At 37.4% G+C, this 21,941-nt stretch overlaps 1 protein-coding gene across 21 annotated transcripts in view; it reads right to left on the minus strand.

Moving 5' to 3' along the window:
• Positions 1 to 21,941, minus strand: part of ZMYM2 (zinc finger MYM-type containing 2) — a 90,715-nt gene that overhangs the window by 11,239 nt on the left and 57,535 nt on the right. For 20 of the 21 annotated variants that reach the window (XM_040544044.1, XM_040544043.1, XM_040544045.1 and 17 more), the window contains 8 exons: positions 14,501 to 14,673; positions 8,877 to 9,042; positions 7,873 to 7,907; positions 6,015 to 6,144; positions 5,740 to 5,855; positions 4,726 to 4,897; positions 2,728 to 2,835; positions 339 to 433 (listed from right to left, as the gene is read on the minus strand). In XM_040544044.1, coding sequence (XP_040399978.1) covers positions 339 to 433; positions 2,728 to 2,835; positions 4,726 to 4,897; positions 5,740 to 5,855; positions 6,015 to 6,144; positions 7,873 to 7,907; positions 8,877 to 9,042; positions 14,501 to 14,673 — 995 coding nt within the window. The remainder of the gene's footprint in view (positions 1 to 338; positions 434 to 2,727; positions 2,836 to 4,725; positions 4,898 to 5,739; positions 5,856 to 6,014; positions 6,145 to 7,872; positions 7,908 to 8,876; positions 9,043 to 14,500; positions 14,674 to 21,941) is intronic. The other variant, XM_040544049.1, reaches the window with a different exon arrangement.

The following is a 21,941-nucleotide window of genomic DNA, read 5'->3' on the forward strand; positions in this document are numbered from 1 at the left end:
GAAAAACATTATTGAAAATACAGTAAGTATATAAAACAACAGGTGAAGCACTGACACACTACATCCACAAATCTATCAATGTGAATCTTTTATAGCAAAAATGGGATCAGAATTTAGAAACTGCTATTGTCCTATTAAATCTAACAGTTAACTGTAACAGTCAGAGGACTAAAATAAAGTGCTTATTTTATGTATCAATTTACATCAAGAAGATAGGGTACTACATACCCCAGGTACATAGGCAATACGAGCCTATGAACAGTATGAAAATTGAAAAAATCATGGCATATTTTTGCCCACTAAAATTTTGTGCCTTTTTAATAGAATTATATGATTACCTTCTTTTTGGAGCGAGGCCTTGGCTGTTCCTCATATTCTTCCCCAAAAACGGGAGGCAATAAAAACTCATTTTCTGTATCAAGCTCCTCAGTTGCTGAAAATACATTAACAGAAACTTAATTTTTAACTCCTTTTGGATAATACTGATTTGAAAAGACAATGAACTATATCAGCATGCATTAACATATAGGGTCTACAAAAGCACACATGAAACGTTAACGAGGACTGGATTTTACTAAGATGGAATAAGCCTATTCTTACTTTAAAGGTAAGGCAAAACTACCAAAATGCTTTTTCTAAATAAATTGCAAAGTACGCAATGCTGAACATTTTCAAAAACTACCTCACATCACTACGACAGCATTTCTTACTCTGGACCTTCACACAATTTTTCCTGCCTAGACAGTCTTTGGTATCAAGAAGTTTAAGTTATGATGAAAATGAGCAACTATGAATGGAAAAATACAAATTAACTTAATACAAGCACTATGCTCATTGACTGCTCTCTTTTGTAGTCATGTTTTGTATTTTATATAGCTACTGTATGTGATTAAAAACGCGTCAAGAATGTCTGTTCTTTCAGAGAAACTGGTTTTAGTCTATATTTACAAGGTGGAGGCCTAGCTTGTGACGGATGTTATGGTAATACAGGTAAACAGATAAAAATGCATTATGATAAAATACTATTTATTTAACATTTCTGGGTTAGGATGAAGGTCTATTACACCAGGCAACACAGTGAGAGAATATACGAATAGATTTAATGGTATAAGTTCCAAATTTATTTACTTTACTGAAGATGGTTCATCTCTCGTGCAACTATCAAACAATGACTTCATTTAAAACAATCCTCTTCTGAAGATTATTCCAATTTTACCACCTTACTACTCAAGAACTTATTCAAACTATCACCAAATGTAATCACCACAAGTAGGAAAACTGGTCCAAATAAAATATCATTTGCATTCAAAGATTTAAGAACTCTACCCCAGACTAAACACCAGCCTTTCTCCTGCTATCACAAAGAATCTAATATCAGAAGCACTCCAAGACAATTAACATCTACTATAAACTGCTGTTTACTATTCCACTTGGTTTTTTTCTTCCATGCTTTTTTTTCCTTTATAAGAAAGGCTTTTTACATAAGAAAGAGGGTTAAAAAAAAGAGGGTACATATTGCTAATAATACTTTCTCAGATTAATGTCAATCTGTTTTCCTAACTCCAAGACTTGATCTTCAAATTAGACATGCAGCAAACTGAGAAACTCAGTTTGGGCAAGTAGTGTGGATATCTATGGCACAAGGCAAAAGGAGACTTTCAACAGCAGATATAGAAACTACCCAGGGAAGGTATGAGTTATATGTCCAAAGAAGCTACACCTAAGGAGTTCTACCTATAGCCAGGAGCTTTCTTGTATTGATTAGGACACAGTGTAAGGAAATAAAGACTTTTTGCCTGCATTCTGCAGAGAACAGTAGAAATTGTAAGATTTAAAACCAAGACCTTCTTTCAAGAAAGGTCTCAAACTAGTGATTTTCCTGGTAATTCAAATATTAACTTTTTCAAATACACGTATGGACATGAATAAAATACTAAAAGGTAACACAAGTGAAGTGCAGCAGTCTAGTCTGCTACTTCGTAATAAACTTCAGTGGGAAATTTGTCCTTTTGTCTTAGAATCATAGAATGGCCTGGATTGGAAGGGACTTCAAGGATCATCTAGTTCCAAACCCCCTGCTGTAGGCATGGACACCACCCACTAGATCAGGTTGCTCAGGGCCTCATCTAACCTGGCCTTGAACATCTCCAGGGATAGGGCATCCACAACCTCTCTGGGCAATCTGTTTCTGTGCCTCACCCCACTTTGAGTGAAAAACTTTCTCCTAACCTCTAATCTAAATGTCCCCTTTTAATTTAAAACCATTCCCCCTTGTCCTATCGTTATCTGTCCGAGTAAAGTATCTACTTGTCATCTCCACTCTAAACCATCATTTCACTTCACATGTAAATATCTGGTGATTCAGGATGAATTCATTATTGTTTTCCATGATACATGCTGTCTGAAACTTCAAGCCTTCAAAATATCCTTCCTAAATCCATGTCCAACAAAAAAAAAAAAAAGATACATCCATATAAGCCATAACCTTATGAAAGATTAACTCCTTCCTTATCTTTGCATGCTGTTTAAAATACCATGTTTAGAAAGATGGAGAAAGTCCTTTGGAAGTCCCCAGTCCTGCAACAGCATGGCAAAGTTTTACTAAGAGAGTCAGCCAAGTAGATTTTGCAATCAAATTAAGCTCCCATTATAGGATGATGAAACAAGGTATAATGGCTGTCCATAATGTCTGTTTTACAATATATATTAAAATTACAGAAAAAATACCTCTTGGAAAGTCTATTTCAATATCAAGGTCTCGTTCGTATGGAACATCTGGCAAGCTTCTCTGTGCCTCTGTTTCTGAGTTTAGTAGATTCGACTCAACTATCACACCTGTAATTAAAATAAAACAAGAAAAATGAAAAAAACTTATATTTTAACTAACGTGGATTAGTCAAAACTGGACAGATTTAGACTGTTATAACCTGATTGGTTCTAAAACTGCTTTTTCTGCTCATCGCCATCCTAGATTTTGTTGCTTTTGGGATCTCAGATTTACTTCTCCAATCTGATTTCCTTTAAACAGAAAAGATACCTATGATCCCATCTGTCCTTCTTCATTAAGATGAGCCCCTCAGTGTACAGAATATCAGATACTGGGGAATCTGGATTATATCAACCAATCACAGAACACAAATAGGCTTGAAATATGTAACTACTTTTCTATATAATTTGGCCAGCAAACAGAACAGACTTTCAAGTCTGTGAAAGATATCCTTCAAAAGCAAACAAGGAGGGCAGGCTGAGAGAAACAAAAGCTTGACACAGAAATGCTGCCTGGTGCTCAGAGGGAGCCTCCTGGGTGCCCGGCTGTGCCCATGGCCTCCTGTCCTGGCACTGGGCACCGCTGAGCAGAGCCTGGCTCCGGCCTCTCTGCACCCTCCCTTCAGGGATTTAGGGACACAGATGAGATCCCCCTGAGCCTCCTCTTCTCCAGGCTGAGCAGCCCCAGCTCTCCCAGCCTCTCCTCATAGCAGAGATGCTCCAGTGCCTTCGTCATCTTGGTGGCCCTGCGCTGGGCTCTCTCCAGTATGTCCAGGTCCCTCTGGTACTGGGCAGCTCAGAACTAGACACAGTACTCCAGAACCTTGCAGTGCTACCAGAAATGTCCAGCTTTAGTGAGAGAATGGCAACATTTTAAGAAACAATAAGCCTCCTGGGACTGGCAACTTCTGTATCACCGTTGGCTTCCTATATACCAGGCCCAAGTCATAAGTTCATGTCCTTTATCAACACTCTTGATACACTAGTCGAAAGAGCTTGAAAAAAAATACCTTCGCCTCAGTCATGGAAAGACCTTAAAGTCTGTTTTTTTGAAAGAGACAGCAAATTCTCTTGAGAAGATACAGAAGAGACTTGAGGATTTTGGAAAGCAGAGCTGGGAAAGAGGGACATAGATATGCATATTGGAAAAAAACAGCATTAAAAGATATGCAGGATTTTTTGATCTTCAGACATAAAGTGATCCCAGAGAGAGTTCTTTCCTTTTAGGTGCCCTGCTGGGATGACAAGCCATTTGATCATCACAACCACAATGATGTATCAGCTGATGTGTTACTATCTTCAGAGAGATGATACTTGCATGTGAGGATCAATCAAGAGCCAAAGCATCATTAGGTAATCTGGTTTTGTTGACCACAGTTCCACTTGTGAAATGTATGTTTCTCTAAGTTTTAGCAGCCCCCTGCTTCCTCACACACAAGGTAAAATGTGCATAGTAAAGTATTACCACAAAGAGAATGGGCCCCTGCTGTCTCCCACCATGTTCAGAGGAAGCTGTTCACACCCATGTGAGGTGCGAACCACAAAGACACAGCTATGGAGAACACTTCCCCTAAAGTTTTGACTGGAGCATGTCTGGAAGGAAGAGTGGTCTGGTTATGACTTGTTTTGAGTTACACTGAGAAGAAAACCTGTGGGTACAAACGTAGATGACTGCTTGCTATCAGCCAGGATGCTGGCACAAGCAAAGGAATGTTTATATTTTTAAAGACAAAGATAAGACAAATGACTTTGCCCACCAAAGTCATGCAAGAGACTGCAGAAAGTTTTTTGTACTTCAAATGTGCCAAAATGTTCTAAAATATTTAAATAATTAAGATTTCAACTTAATATAAGTACTCAATAATACAACTGTTGCACTGAAAAAACCATCAGAAAAAACTTCTTTATCTACATACACCCCAGCACTCCAAAGAGTCAAATACATGGTAACTAACTCACTGGCCATGTCAGAAACTTCTGCTTTTCCATCATGTTCAGGCAACATCCCTGACAAAGTCAGTAGCTCAGATTCCAGCGGATTTGAGGGCACTTTTCCCCTCAGCTCTTCTATTGCTGCAAGGATTTTCTCTGTGCTATCCAGAGTAGTGGGCAAGAAAACTGGAACTGGCACCTGTGTAGACAGGGAGGAAGAGATGATTAAAAAAAAAAGCTGCAACAAAGCAACAACAGCGACCAACACAGGAATGCCAACTCTACACCCTTCTAGAAGACGAAATTAAAACAGATTAGAAAAATATCACTTCAGTGTGGGCTAAAAAAATTGCTGACAGGTTAAAAAAATCAATACAAATGATTCAGAATGGAAGGGAGAAAAGGAAAGGACACAAAAAAAAGATACCACAAACTATAGTGTGTCAAAATCAGAACAGAAGGAATTTTGGAGCTCTACACCTCATTCTGACTATAACTTCAGACTAACAGTTTGGACAAATCAACATCCTCTTTTAGTGACTTGTTTGTGAAAGACGGAATTTCAGGAATTCCTTTTTTTTTTTTTTTAACCACTGTTTGGATGAGATTTGGTACATAAATGATAACAAATTTAACTTAGAGTTATTTTCTTTTCCCAGTACAAGATTCTTTTTTTGCCTTTCTTTCTTCTTGTTTATCCTGCTCTGCCATCCCTCCTTAACACAATCTTTCAGTTTCTCCATCACAAACAAGAACAAATCTAGTTGTTTAATGGTTATTCAGCAAACAAAAAAATCACTCGGAATTGTTTCTAAAATGTTCAGCAGTGCAAGATTTTCACACAAGCAAGCAGATGGGTCCTAAAGAACAATCAGGAAATTATATGCCACTGTCAGATTTCTGATCCCAATTCAGTAAATTGTGCAGCAGTATCCTGCAGTCATTTAGGTGGAGCAGAATGAGAATAGTCAGCAGTACAAAGTGGTCCCTTGCATTCAGGTGAATGGATGCCAATTTAAACATAAAGCTGGTCTGACTTACCGGAACAGGAACCGTTGTAGGAACAGGAACATTTTGACTATACATGTTCATAGGCACCGGAACATAGACAGGTACAGGAATAGGCACTGGGACATACTCTTTTTTCCAATCATCTTCTATTAAAAGAAAAAAGAAAAAGGCAAACACTGCCAGGTACTTAAATATATTTTACACCTGCAGGTTAGGGAAAAAAATCAAAATATTTGCCATATGTTCCAAGAGAATAACAGTTTAAAAAAAGCCTGTAACAAAGTAAAGAGTGGTTCAAGAGTTACCTGTCTGACAAGATTTTGTCTGCATATGAGGTTTACAGTATGTGGCTTTTGTCATTGTCAAAGGTTTGCAAAGAACTGCCTTGTTCTTCATTTCTCTGTTAGGTGTTGGAGAAGGTGGTGGTGCTGAGCCCTACAGGCAAGCAAATAAAAGAAAACGTATTGAAGTCAACGTAGTGCAACAACACAAAGTTTTTTGATGTAATGTATCAGTTGATACTTTCCATGCACAAGATACTGAAGAGAAAGCTCAAGCACACAACAGCACTATTATTCTTTCACTGTGTGCTATTCTGCATTTCTAGTAATGAGCTGCTCCTAAAATGAATGTAACATAGTAGTGTTTTGCTCATTCTGGGCTAGCACTTCAATCAATAACTTTTTTTTTCTTTCTTGTATACATGGAAGTAAAATCTAAGCTATTTTATAACTTTAAAATAATTTTAGCTGTTAAAAAGAATCCAAAATGAATAGCAAAACTATTTTTTGGCTCAAAGTCTGATCTTCTTGAAGTATGCTATAATCCAAAAATCACTTTAAAAAAATGAGCGTTTCTAGATAAAACACTATCTCTAAACAATTTTAATACTTAAAGTATAAACTTTGAGCTCCCCCTGCTGGCTCTACAATAGCGTCAACAAATACTTGGGAATATCACAATGCTCAAACTGCATTCTATAGTCAACAGGTAAAAAAAATCTTGCTCCTAACATGTTTTTTTGTCCCCTGGCACCTGTTTTAGAACCTGATTTAAGGAACAGAGACTGTCACTTTTACTTGGTCATATGTTGTAAGACTAGCCCCACGTGTCCTTTTAAATACGGAAAGAACGTAAAATCATAACAAGACTAACAGGCAGAACACCTTCTAAAGTGTAAAAAATAATTGTATCACATTTATTTATTATTATTATAGCTTTTATATGATCTTTTAAAAAGTTATAGACCATACTAATATCTTTGGAAGCTATTAAATATAAAATACCAAATGTTTTTAATGTGATGGTTTAGCTTGCTGGTATCTCCAGTTACCAAAGTTCCAGTCAATTATTCCAATTATTATTACCCAGGTATCCAGTTATTTTCTGTGTTTTTCATTAATGTGTTTTATAATGCCATCAAAGTACTTTCACTTAAAACTAAGAATTGTCTTACAGAACCATATTTTCATTAAGAAGTTGAGATACTTCTTTCACAGAAAAGGGAGATCTTGTGACAAAGAAAAACCAAGTTTCAAACCAAATACACTAAGTTCAATGAAAAAAATATTATTAATAATGGTATTTATGACTAGTTGACAAAAACTGATAAACTCAAAGTGAAGGCTACTGCTCCGCTCATGATGTCCACCCTCACAGACAGCAATCCTGCAGAAGGTGGTGCTTCTCATACTCTGCCACTTGCAGCAAAGTCAGTCAGGCCTTGTGTTCCAATTATTCTACTCTTAGCACTTAGAATTTAAGAACTGATGCTTTGTTTTCAGCCCTTCAAAGCTGAAATACAACCTTAATATTCTAACTGATCAAGGAAATTCTCTTCCCTTTCTATACTCAATAATATACCTAATCAGTCTAAACAAAAAAAATAGACAGACTTCATGGAGTAACTACACTTTCTTGCAGCACAGATGTAAAATAAAAGGCTTCAATGTCAGAAGACATTGAAAAGATAAAATATCAACATTTAAAAGTTAATTTCAACTACTGATGTGACAAAGACTAAAAAATACCCACAAATTTAGTTTAGTATCATTCAAAGACATTGGTTTGTGGTATTTTTAACAGTGTCATCTTTAGCCACCAGGATCTCACATTTTAAATGCCTCCAATTAGGTTATATGTATGATAAAAATATGTACTTACTGTTATTTTTGTTCGAGGAGTTTGACAGCCCTGATCTAAAAAATGCAAGAAAACATTTTTAGATTTTTTCTCCCTTTTTCATGATCGTAACAGATTTCAGTAAGTAACTCAGACAACACGTATCATCAGAGTAATGTCAAATTAACAGCACTGCTTAGCGCTGTACCACAGGTGAGAACTGTACTCAACACTGCTCATCACAAACACCTCACTACTCTGGCACCAAACCTTACACAAAGCCAAAAGCCAAATCAATGCTGCAGACAGATGTAACTATAACCTCATTCATAAAAGTATATATCGGAAAGTTCAAATATGAAAACAGCCATACAAAGAAGCTGTGTTGATATAATTATATTCATTGAAAAGGTGATTCACTTGCATGCTGACGTGCAATTTAGATCACTGTAAACCATGTGGACATGCATTCTGCCCCCATCAGAAAACATATAAGGTACCTATTGCAAACAGGAAAAAAAAAAAAAAGCAATGCATTGCTCACATCTAGATAATTCTCATTTTCTCATTTTCTTTGAGTTTCCGTTTCATTTGTTTCCTTTTAATTCAATTTCTTCATTTCCTTTTAATTCTGAGTGCATTTATCTGGTCTCTTTGACCAAAACATGTTTTGAAAAGAAATGCTTCCACAGAGCAAGTAACAAAACACTGGAGCACAATGAAAGAGGAAGCCACTTTCTATCCCCATGAAGGTAAAACACTAAAATTACGCTTAAGCTAAAAAGATCTAGTTTTTGAAAAAAGTGATTACAAAAGCATTTGATTAGCTGAAAATGTTTCAGCTCTCAAAAGAGCATTAAAATACAGAGTTAAGATAAAAAATATCTAGCAACTCAATAAATTACGCATCTGGTGATAAAATAAAAAAGGGCAGTCTCTAACACAAGCAAGTTTATTACAACAAATAAATAACTCAAGCAGCTTTGAATTTTTCACTTAAAAGAAGCATTTTGTTTGCCATTTAGCAAGGGTAAGGCAGCACGTACCGTATTGTAAGTTCTCAGGTCCTTTTTGGGTTGCCAGATTTGGTTCATTTTGTTGACAGTAGAAACGGAGCAAACAGTGCTGATCACAGAAGTGTTTCATTTCTCCACGCCACTGCACCTTCTCTTTGAGATTTCCTTGAGACTTACAACAGTCACATCGTGCAGCCTTAATGCAAAGAAAGATTGTGACATTTTAAATAAGCCTTGGAAAAAAAAAATACTTTTAAAATGTAAAAGGTTACATTTTTGAAAGTACTGAAGAATCGTTACTGCTACACAGTTAAGTCTCACTCATGTAGGCTCTACATTTATACAACCCTCTAACCCACATTTATACACATATTAGTCACTTTACTTTCAAGTGTTTGCTGAGGGTTAATACCCATAATTAATATAATTAACATGCTGTGTTTCAATTAAACACTAAGTCTTAAAAATTGCTCATTTTTGCACAACAATTTTCATTAATTCTACTAAAACCTTCTGCAAACAAGAGACAAAAGCGAGATTCCTTAATGACTTTCACTAATAAAGACATTTTTCTACTAAACTGGTTCCACAGAATTTAATCAGCCATGCTATAAAATATCATCTGAAGAGTACTAGTCCCAGTTTCAGATCTTCAGTAAGTGAAGAACTGTTTGCAGTGTTGTTCCCCTTGATATTTTCTTGCAATCTCCATCCCAAAGTGGTCTTTAAAAATAAGCCACCCCCAAAAAAAACACTTTATGGATGCTTAGGAATCCCAAATAACTCAATCTAATAGTATAGCCAGAAAAGGAGGAGGGAAATTATGATAGTATGCAACATAAAACATTAATATGCAAAACCATACACAACACTGTAGTTATGCACAAGGCTCTGATGGCTGAAAAAAGTGGTCCAACTGTAGTTCTTACAATTCCAAAAAATGTATCAAAAGGCCAATTAGTTCAAATGTAAAAGGTAATTAAATGTTAAGTCCCTTCACTGTACTTGACCAGTCCAGCATCATTCTCTGGCAATGAAGGAAATTCAGCTTTTAGCTGTAATTTTCAAATACTATGAATGATATATTGAGAGACTTGATTCTAACAGTATAACCAGCTTCAAGTATATATATGTATGCACGTATTTCCTTTAAATAAACATGTTTCAACCTGCCTGGGAGCAATTAAAGCAAATAAAGCAATTAAGGGTGCCACAGAAAGGGCAGGTATTTCTCCCCTTCCCTGGTGCAGGTGCCAGCAGTAGTGCTCATGCACCTGCCTGGCACACAAGGGCAGGAGCCTTGCAGCACCACATTACCTTCCCTATCCCTTACTTTTGGTTACATTTGTCACTTTGACTTTCTGCTGATGCTGGTCCACAATTCATTTTGCAACATAGATGTTCTCAGAGGGACAAAAGAGCAAGTGAATTGTATTCTTGGAAGTGAGTGGGGAAGCAGACAAAGCATGGAGTGTTGTCAAAATAGCCTAGGTGTTATCAGTTTAGGGAACTGTGAATTTACAACTTCAGTGCAAACACATCTTTACAAAACCACCAGAAGGCTGAAATACCAGTAGGAAAAAAATAAAATAAAATTGTATAATTCACTCTAATTTTAAATCTCAAGGCCCTATAACAATGATCATTAAGAATGACAGCTGACCCCTGTACAGAAAAGCCCACCTATTCTCACCTACTGCACACAGCTTGACTACCAAAGTGCCATTTTCTTCTCAGTTTTCTCTGTCCTTCAAAGCAAGAAGGTGCTAAATCTTGTAAAATGCAGCAACGACAGTCTTCGGGCTACTAATTGCTTTCTCCCTCTATTTTCTGCTCTTTCATTTAAGCCTTTGAATAAGTGAATTGATGTCTCCCCTGGACTGCTACTATGGTATTTAGATGGAAAAAAAAAATCAGTTTCCTTAGACATGGTAAGCCACCACTCCTTAGCAAACCCAATATTCCCCTGTATGGATGCTACAGTTCTCATCTCTGCGTTTACTACATTAATTTTAAATATTTCCATAACCATACCTGCAGTCAATTCTATAAACCTTCCCATGCACTGAAGCTTCCTACTACCTGCTTACTCTCCCACTTCCCTGACCATGAAATTAGTGAAAGGAAAAACCCGAAATCATGATTTTCTGCTTTTTCCTTCCTTCCCATTTGTTTTTATTTAAGGTACTGGAACTACTCATGAACTGAATCTCCAAAATCCTTGCCTTTGAGTCTGTTCTAACACTGTATGTCTAAAAGATCCACCTATACCCTCTGTGCTCCATTTTCACCTAACTCCTTTTCCACTCATGACTGCTTTTAGGTCCAATTCCTTCCCCAGACTTCAACATGCTCAAATCGCTAGTGTCCAACTAAAAATGTAAGAATCAATTCTGTTTGCCCCAAAGTTAGTTTAAAGTATAAGTTTTCACATGTGGAGCTTTTTATTTACATTTTTAATCCTCCATTGACCTGTTTCCAATGTTCTCCAAAGATCTGGGCTGACGTTAATTTGACCTTATCTTGGCTGTCTATTCCAAACTACTTTGGTTCTGTCTGCAAAAGTAGAAAGCAGGAGATGTTTCCAGAAAGTGCCTGATTATACAAGAAAGGGTAACTGCTTGGAATTGAGATGTCTAACTATACAATGGCTAAATTTGGACGAGAGAAATTTCACAAGGGTGTCTTGCTGCCTTTACCTTCTAGATTAATGTTGGCTCCATCATTTCAAATTTTACCATGGCTGACAATCACTGTTATTTGCTTATGCCTCAGACTGCAGCTCCTCACCTCCAACTTAGTTTTGGCTGTAGACATCTGACCTCCACTGAATACGCAATTATTACCATACATGCTCAATCCAATCACTATTCCACTGCAGACTGGAATGACCTATATTTGCACTTGAGCTGTGGTATTTTTGGCAATGTTTCACAATGTGTATTTTAAGAAACCAATTTCTGTACTGTTCTCAAAACTGTATAATCTTTGTCAAGATACTTTCAGTTCTCTAGTATGAGAAACATCAAAATGATTGAAACTGTCATCAAACAGGCTACTAAAATATTTATATTGAAATCTGAAAAATGACTGAAATTATGATCCAAACCACAGCATGCAATTAAAGTTTACAAGGAGGAGCACTAATAACATAGGGAGCTAGCCTCAAGACACTGAATTTTTTGCTTCTCTTCTCAGAAGTGCATTGGACACCATACTACAAAACATCCTCAGAACTTAGTACCAACCAATTTCAGCTGTCATTCACCAGATGATGATGACCGAACTATTCTTTTACATTTCAATCCTTTGCATTAAGTTTGAGGAATACTTCTAGATAAGCCTGATGTGCTTCTACCTCTGCTATCTTTTTCTAGCTTTCTGTGAAGAGAACTTTTGCACTCAGGGAAGCCCTCCCACAAATAATTATTTTTTAAATGTTAAGATGTTTTCCAGATAAAACTACATGAGAAAAATGTGTCCATAAAAGAAAGTAGACAAAGAAAATGGAGACAAACACTTGTTTAATGAGCACAATGCTGACGTTAAAACATTACTAGGTTATTACTACTTATTTCTCTTTACATATACATTTAATTGAAACTCCAAAATAACACTGGACATTGCATAAATGAGACAAAGCTCATACATATGTATCTATTCTTTCAAGAAGCTAAGAGACAAAACAGGAAATGAAGTACAAATCGAGGGAGGGGCCTATATCTATTCTGTCTTCCTATATTTTGATCATTACCCACTTATGACTAGGTAAGAATGTTCACTAACAATATGCTACCAAACCTAGGATACCTGGAATGACTTTTTATAAAAAGAGGGAGGAGTTACCAGCAAGAATGTAAAGGAAATAAAAAGTTTTAGCAAAATACACATACCCCAAACCTAACCTAGTATTTGTCTTCTCTATGCAATAAATCCCAAACTTCTATAGCCAGAACTTTAAAAAATGCCAGCTTCTTTAACCTGAACTTTAGGCAAAGGCTTTAAGAAGTATTTGGAAAAAAATGACAATCAACAATTCAACATCATGTAACACTAGTTCCACTAGCAAGCACAAGATTCAGAGAGTAAAAATATCTAACAGTTCAGTGTCATCAAAAGTCACTAGTTGCCAGTAAATCTGCTTGAATTACTTTTTCATGGCATCATATCTTATTTTCCCGTACCACAGTACCAACACCATTTCTTAAGCAGACTTAATGGGCTAATTCAGTTATTGCTTTATCCCACAGATCAGAAGGATAAACTAAAGCGAGAGTTTTCAAGTGTTTCCCACATCTGAATCACAGTACAAACGTCCATAGAAGTTTATTATATGACACTAGTTTGGTACACACATCCCCAGACTGTATTATTTGCTGAATCACCAAGAGGTTTCTAAAGCACACCAAAGCTTTATTGAATTCTCTATTAGGAGGCATTTTTTAATAAGGGATAAACTTAATCCCATACCTCAAGTTTTAAGGCATATTGATATAATATTATTGTATGAAATAACATTTTAAGTCTAAGAACTCTGCAGCCAAGCTTCATCACCCCATTATCACAAGAGACATAAGAAACTGATACTGGTCTTCGGTAGTTTTCTTTCAGAAAATTCTAAAAGGACCCTATGTACATTTTTCAAAATAAAGACTTTACAGTGTTGGGCTGTAACACTTCTGGAACCTGCCATTCCAAAATATCAGATATGTCTTCAGATTCAGGTCTTTTATGGTAGGTAGATCACCTTGAATTACAGGACTTTTATCTAGCCCTCTAACATTTCAAGCTTTTTATTGCCTTCCAGGCTCTGAACAGAGTTTTGGTAAGGTGACAAGTTTTGTATTGTCTTTTTTTCAATTGCATCCACAAGTATAGTTCTTTTTTTGATATTATCAGTGTAGCTTTCCAGGATGTTCACAGAGACCAAATATTTTATCCATGGTACTAATCGCAGGTTAAACCCAGTCCAATTTCACCTTTACTTCTTTCAAAAAAATGAAAACAAAAAAAAACCTCTTAACGTGAACTCTTTGCTGGTTGTGCTTCACAAGGTAGTTAAGCTTCCAGAGATTTAGAAACAGATGCCATCACATTTGTTTTAAACTTTTATTAGAAATCCATTTGGTCTTTCTTTTCCCTTTGGCATCCTTTCCACTGGGAAATAATCAACAGTGAAAGCCTCTGCAGTTCAAACTGTGGGAGAAGGGAAAAGGCAAAAAAGGAGGCAAAAGCAGGAACAGGATAAACTCTGCCAACCTAGTTTATCATCAGTAAACTTAAGGTATCATACAGCTGCTAACTAACAGTGTTTTCAACATTCTGAATACATACGTAAGTAATTTTGACAAGAAAAATATAGTATCAATTGAGGGGGGAAAATTGGAATTGTAAAGTAACAAATACATAGTAGTTTTTTTTTTTTTCTGTAACTCAAGACTGCTTTGCCAAATGAATTAATAAATCAGATCATAGAAATGCTGCTCTATGTTCTAAGAAAATTCAAATGATGAAATTAATATGTTTGCTTTTTGTGTAGCAAATGCTTTGCTGAAGTAAGCCATATTTGCTGCACAGTCCTTGAGATATCCTCACATGTGCATTTTTGTTTTGTTAAACTCTGGAGCTCTTGTCAAAAATTCTGAGTTACTTGCCTTGTAGTACCAGTCCTGAAATTTTTTACAGCACTCTTCACTGCAGAAATCTCTCACTACACCATCAAGTTCCTTAGTTGCTCCCTTTTTGCACAGCTGCGAGCAGTAATTACAAGTAACACATCTCAGTCCTAACCGTCTTGCAAAGTCTTGTTTATATAGCAGCTTGCAGCCTGGAAACAGATTTTAAATATTAGGAACAAAGTAATTTTTACAGAGAGATATCACAATTAAGAGTTAAATATCGAAAACTAAATGAATACAACAACAGCTAACAATCGGGGCTTCAGACAAATTCAGGTTGCATAATACACTATATTTCAAGACATTTTTACCTGAATACCTTTCCTTCACAACCCTATGGTTTATGTGGTGTCTGCATCTCTCTCAAAACACTATGCTTAAATCTGTACTTATCAAATCCCTGAATAAACAGACAAAAAATCGCATAATTTGTTTTTCATATAGATCCCTGCAGAAGCATTGACTTGGAATTACATATCCTCAGAATGCTAGATATCCAGATAACAACAAGCAGAAATTGTAAGCCAGGCAGCACTGTTCTCTAAAATAGCTATCTTCAAGGATCAACCTACTTCTATTACTACTTCCATTCATTTAAGTACAACAAACCACTTAGACAACTCTTTCATTTTTAAGAACACTGATAGGTACAAGATCTAAGAACTGAAGAGTTTCCTAAAAAAAAAAAAACCAAAAACTACAAAGTAAGCAATGAAGAGAGCAGTTCTGAGAATGATTATGCAATGATAGGAGCTTACATATGAAATTTGTGTAAGATCTCTATCTTAGATCTGTATCGTATTTTTTTCCCATTCACATAAGGTGGGTTATTTTTTAATTTGTATTCGCTATGCACTCATAACACCAAGGTCAGCATAATGAGAGCTATATTCTTCAATAATCTGATCTTCCCTCAAGCAAACTAGAGAAGATACTCTAAAGCATTAAATGCATTAAAAGATGAATACTCTAGCTATTACATAGGCTATTTTGAGAATATAATCTTTTTAAACTATCTCAAATCCAGTGTCTATTCAAGCTGATGCCTAAATCATATTCCGTGCATCTTTATAATTTTGCTAATTTTACAGAACAGTATGAGAAGATGAAGCAACTGTCCATATAAAACACTGAAGGGACAAGATAACATCTACGCAGACCACTAATCTAGGATGCTGCAGCTGTTTTTACGATTTCCCAAATACCATAGTAGCACCAAGACCAGAATTCAAGTCTTCCTAGTACTTGCTCTGCTTGGGCATATTGCCTAGTACATGCAGACTTCTGTACTTCTGGTAAGTTAGGAAACTCAGTATGCAATATATACTTCCTCTGGAATACACAATATAGAAATAATGTGATTGTAATAGACCCAGTAATTTCAATTAACTGTCTTGTGCTGTTGTCTATTAGGGAAGAATTTGGTATTCTGAATTTCAGTTAAACAGACTCTAATTTTAAAACCACTAAAAGCACATGAATACAAGTGGAAGCCGCAGCAGACAGCGTCTTCCAAAAACAAAAGGTTATTAAGAAATTTTAACTTGCAACATTACAAGTTCTGCTAAGAAATTAAATTTCCTAACAAAGTCAAAACAATACAATTACCGTATATCATACAAATAAAATACACTGCAGGTAATAACTGCTTTCAACTGTTTTTTTTTTTTTTTAGTCATATCTCTCTGATTCTTTAACAACAGAATAAAGAAAATTACTAACACAAAGCACAGAGTACAAAAGGTAAGGGCCAAATGAAGCAAATGTCCTTAGAGTGCAACTAATTTGGATGCAAAATATATTGCTCTGCAGGAAATAATAATCCCGAAGGTACCAGTGCGTGCAAGATTCAAAGTACTGCTTAAAGCACTGAAAATTTCTTGCCAGTATTTTTTCTAACGGCCATATTTCTCATTATTGTATGTGGCATTGGATTATTTTGACTTCGTCACAGTTCCAGAGACAGGTCAGCACCACAACGTATCCTCCTCTTGAGCTATGCCTTAGAAGAGCCATTCACAGCTGTGTCCATCTTTTAAGACCAAAGCTAGTGAAAGTAGTCTATCACCAATCAGGTAAGCTAACTGGCTAAATAGCCTACAAAATGAACGGTAAAAATTTACATTTTTCTTGGCTGCTAAAAGATAGAAAGTAAAATTGAAGATACTGCTGTTACATTAAAAAAAAAATCAACTAAGAATTTTTCCATTCTACAGTCAAACATCTCCCACATCTCTGTGACTCACAGAAAATAATGAGCAGTGAAAAATAAGCAGGGAGAGAAAAAGTCCAAAATCCAGAATCCAGCCCTTGAGAGTAAGTGCCTGAAAAACATATTTGTTTGTATTTTATAAATCACTGACTGCAGAACTTCTTGCTGAAGGATGCCTCTACAGAGGATTGAGAATCCATCTTCATAAAACTTCAGATGTTGATAGAAGACTTATATCCCTGAAGACTTTTGTAATGGAAATACAGGCTATTCTTTCTGCATCATCATGAGAAAAAATTTTCAGAAATAGATGTCTGATGCTTTTTAATGCCTTTTTTTTTTTAAATGTCTTTGTAATATGTAACATAATCCACTTGACCAGGGAACCTTTGGTTGCTTCAAGATCTTGTTTCAGACAAAGGGAAACAGAATGCCTTTTTATAGGGCTATAAATACTTTTTACAGGATATATTTTAATTAGGTCCTTGGTACTGTGTACATACCTAGGATATAACTTTATGGTAAGAAGTTATGGTTTTGATTGGAATGGTAAGACTTTCTTTAAAGCACAGAGAAAGGTGTTCACTTTTGGCAAAACAGATTGAGTTCATTCAAACAACTTGGTCTTCACAGTACACAATGCAAATCCCAAATCAACAAAGCAGTGGCTCCCTTGCTAGCCTTGTGGACGTGACCAATAAGCGGGCTCTAACTGACAGAACACTGCAGATGAGTAATACAAAAAGCACTGGTTTTCTGATCATTCCAATATCAACACTGGAAACCTAAAGGCTTGGCCAACATACCTGCCCTACAAACTTGGGCTTCATGAATAAGCATTGCCCGAGACCAACAGCTGCCAGCCCCATAATTTTGAATGAAGATACACAAGTAATTCCTAAACTCTTCAGAATTTTTGCTATTAAAACATATATACCAGCTAAAGTGTGACAAGATAGAAGCCTCTACTGCTTTAAGTGATTCTAAGAGATTAGCTGCTAGTCATTTTAAATAAAAATGTACGTGTAGGTCATTTGGTTCCAGCTATACAGGTAACTGAATATATTCTTTAGCGAGGTTTTAACACAGGACCACCCTGTGAGTGCATTACCTCAAAGAGATCACTAAGAAGCATTTTAAGATGAGATCTCTCCGATGCAAAATTTGAACCAGGCAAAAAAGAAGTTGCCAATATCTGCTAAATCAACCTAACATCCTCAACTAGGCTATTGAAATTCTGGCTTCCAAACAAAATCCATTCCAAAACTCATCCCTTCTTGCAACCCTAGACCTTCCCACATCAACTAGAGAGGGAATAAGCCTCTGAACACATGCAAAACAGACTTACTGACAGGATGACACAGAAGCAGTTCCTCCAAACCTTCACTTCAAACAAGCTAAAGGTCAAGAGAGTTTCCTTTCTTTCAGCAGTCTCTAGAACTGCCAGATCCAGCCTTGCAGAGCTATCCGTGACAGAAAACATGTTTCACTTGATGTCTGTAAACTAATGCAAGCAAGCTACCAAGAACCTGGTCCTATTCTACCAGCAGCACCTACCTGAATTACTGGAAGTTCAGTACATTCACACATGCAAAAAGCCATGAAAAAGAAATGCTGAACTACAACACTTCCTGAGTCATTACCAGTCTCTTGTTATCACAGAGAATAACATCTGTTATACAACACAATTATTCCATCCTAAAAGCAATTTTTTTTTAATTGCTGAAAGGCTGTATTTATTAGATTATCTTTCTCCTCCTTCAAGCTACATACCCAGACTCACTGTTCTCTCAGCCTGTAGTAACTTCAACAGTTATCTGTAACAACTTCATCTAGAGAAGAATAGCAGCAGGCCTGTAACATCACAAACCTGTAAAATCAATAGGTCTGCAACATCACAAGCTAGGTCTTGATGAATTCCGGAATTATGTTCCAATCCACATCATTCTGCTGTCGTCTTCTGTTCTATCTCTCTGTATTGATTCAAATATAATATCCACCTCTTCCATACCCTTGCTCCTACCGTTCTCTCTGTCTCTGGCTTCACAATAAACATCACTATCCTAATGAAAACAGATGCAAAGCATCCAATGTTGGGTCCTGGTTGGATTAGCTTTAAAGTAGATACCATTTTCTCTGTGTAATAGGGAAGTCGTGTAACCCACTTCCTTCCTTGTCTTCTGCTGAGGAATCTTTTATTACTTTACTATGCAAACTCAACTCACCTTCTTACACATCCTAAGTTTATCCTGATAAAAATTTCAGATCTCTAGGTACTAGCTCTTTCCCTTCTCTTCTCTTACCTACCCCCAATCCAGTTACCCAGTTTCTTCTTGTTCTTATTCTCCAGTTGATTATTCTCTGGGGTTAATAAGAAGCATCTTTATAAGCTTTCTTCCTCTTGTGATCATAATTTCAGCACCTTAAGTCGTCATCACCCCTTATCTGCAACAGCCAATGCGGTCTTTGCATAACGAACTGGTTCAAACCTCTTCAAAGACATAGAAGGAGAATTAACACTGAAGAAAGCAAATTTAATGAAGACTGCTGTAGTCAACCAATGGATAGGGTTTCAGGTTTCGCTTCTATTTTCTTTGCCATTTTAGAAATTAACTCTACATGATCTAAAAATTCCAGATTCAGCACAACCTGTACTCAAAATTCAAATGGCTCTAACGGTATCAATATTCTCTCTCTATAGAGAGATAGAAGATTATAGAATCATAAACGTTGGAAAAGACCTCCAAGATCATCTGGTCCAACCACCCCCTGTAGTGGGTTTACATGGCAAGGTTTTGGTAGCAGAGGGCCATAGGGGTGGCTTCTGTGAGAAGAATATAGAAGCTGCCCCATGTTAGATAAGGGCCCCGCTGCTGGCCAGAACCGAGCCAATAAGCGATGTTGTTTGCAACTCTGCGAGAGCACATTTAAAACAGGAAAAAAAACTGCTGCTATACAGCAGCTGGGAGACTGAGAGGAGTGAGACACAGCCTTGCAGGCACCAAGGTCAGCGCAGCAGGAGGGGGAGAGGTGCTTCAGGTGCTGGAGCAGAAGTTCCCCTGCGGCCCGTGCAAGAGGCCCCTTGGTGGAGCAGGCTGTCCCCCTGCAGCCCATGGGTCCCACACAGAGCAGATCTCCACGCTGCAGCCCGTGGAGGAGCCCCCGGTGGAGCAGGTGGATGTGGCCTGGAGGAGGCTGCGGCCCATGGAGAGCCCCCGGGCCGGAGCTGCAGCCCGTGGAGAGGAGCCCACGCAAGAGCAGGGGGTCTGGGGGGAGCTGCCTCCCACCCATGGGGGACCCGTGCTGGAGCAGTTTGCTCCTGGGGGATGGACCCCGTGGTACGGAGCCGTGTGGGAGCAGTTCCTGAAGAGCTGCAGCCTGTGGGCAGCCCCCGCAGGCTCAGTTCGGGAAGGACGGCATCCCGTGGGACGGACCCCATGGGGAGCAGGGGCAGGGAGTGACCGTGAAGGAGCGGCGGAGATGAAGCATCAGGCACTGACCGCAGCCCCATTCCCCATTCCCCTGCACCGCTTGGGGGGAGTGGGTGGAAGAGGGTGTATGGGGTGATGGCGTTTTTGGTTTCTTTCTTTTGTTTCTCACTTCTCTAGCTTGTTAGTAATAGGCAATAAATCTTACCATCTTCCTACTCTGTTACAGTAATTGTTGAGCGATCTCCTCATCCTTATCTCAACCCTTGAGCCCTTTGTGTTGTGTTTTCTCCCCCTTTCCCTTTGAGGAGGGGGAGCGAGAGAGCAGCTATGGTGGAACTTGGCTGCCCACCCGAGTAAAACCACCGCACCCCCCTACCACCAACATCACCCTAAACCATGTCCAAGATAACCATAATAATCTCCTCCTCAACATATCTCTAGCATTCAACATTTCTGACTATAAGAATGCTGTCAGAACAATCAAAATCCACAGTAATGTGTTAAAATTGTCAAGTCATTCCAGAAGATATGCATACAGCCAAGCACTAATTGGAAACTACATCTACACGACCAGACTCTCCCACTTGTGGCATACCACAAGAAACGAGCCTTCAGCTTTTCTGCATGCATTTGTCTAGAATGTGCAGGTCTGCTTTCCTTCAACACAGCCAAGAGCCTTTACCTGCTGCTTCTGCAGTGAGAGCACCACTTAAATATTTCATAAGGGACTTCTCTGATTTGAATATGCTCTCTTTCCTAACTCTTTTTTTTTATTATTATTATGTCAATCAGCTGAATAGTATCTTTGAGCTTTTACAGTAATAAAATCTGTTTGTAATAGTTGTCTGCAACTTAAAGATATATTACCAGACTACTAAATAAGACAACATGGCCTGAACAACCGCATTGTGCCAATCTGAGCTCTGTAACAAAAACTGCTATGACTCAATTTGATGTTAGGGATGTTCCATTACAACTTATGTCCATAACTGTCAAAGCACATTGTATTCTCTCAGGATAAATCAGGCACCTCAAAATCTGTCTGAAGTGGCCTCCACTTTTCTCTTAACCTGATTTGTAGGAAAGAAACACCTTCCCTCATTAACAACACGATTCGTACAATTGCGAAAGGGGATTTTTGTGCATCATATTTTTTACAGCATTTAAGACGAAAAGCTTTTCATTTGTTCCATTTTGCCACAATATTCCAATTCTTCACTGAAGAAATCCTCAAAAGAAAGCCACAAGGAAACCAATATTTCAGGTCAGAATTTATCTTAGAGGGGTACATTGTACATTGTCAAAGGAAGCAGCCAAAAGCAAAAGCAAACTAACGTGGCTGGCTAAAGATGAAAAGGCACCACACTGAGCACAAGTTATTTTGGTATGGTAGGACACTGTCAGAGCTGCAGAGAGGGAGATAACAGCTCTGTGAAGCACAAACCTGAGAACTTGCAAAGAAAATTTTTATTATACAAAGTAGTTATAACTGTGATATAAAATTTTACGTATGCTAAATAAATATAACTTTTTTTGTGTCACTACAATCTATACTACTCACCGATGCTTGATAATTTTATGAGGTCCTATTGCAAAATAGCATGCAATTAGGAAGTAACAACTGTCATAAAATTTTGTCATAAAAACGTGTGCTTTACTACCGCTTTAAGAATTTTCTATACATTAGCCCAAATTCTGTACATTGTACTTTTTAAGAGGTGTATCTATATCTCTAAAAATAGATAGCTGATAACATAAGCTATAAAAAAATCCT

Source organism: Cygnus olor, chromosome 1 (assembly GCF_009769625.2).
Source record: "Cygnus olor isolate bCygOlo1 chromosome 1, bCygOlo1.pri.v2, whole genome shotgun sequence".
Lineage (NCBI taxonomy): Eukaryota > Metazoa > Chordata > Aves > Anseriformes > Anatidae > Cygnus > Cygnus olor.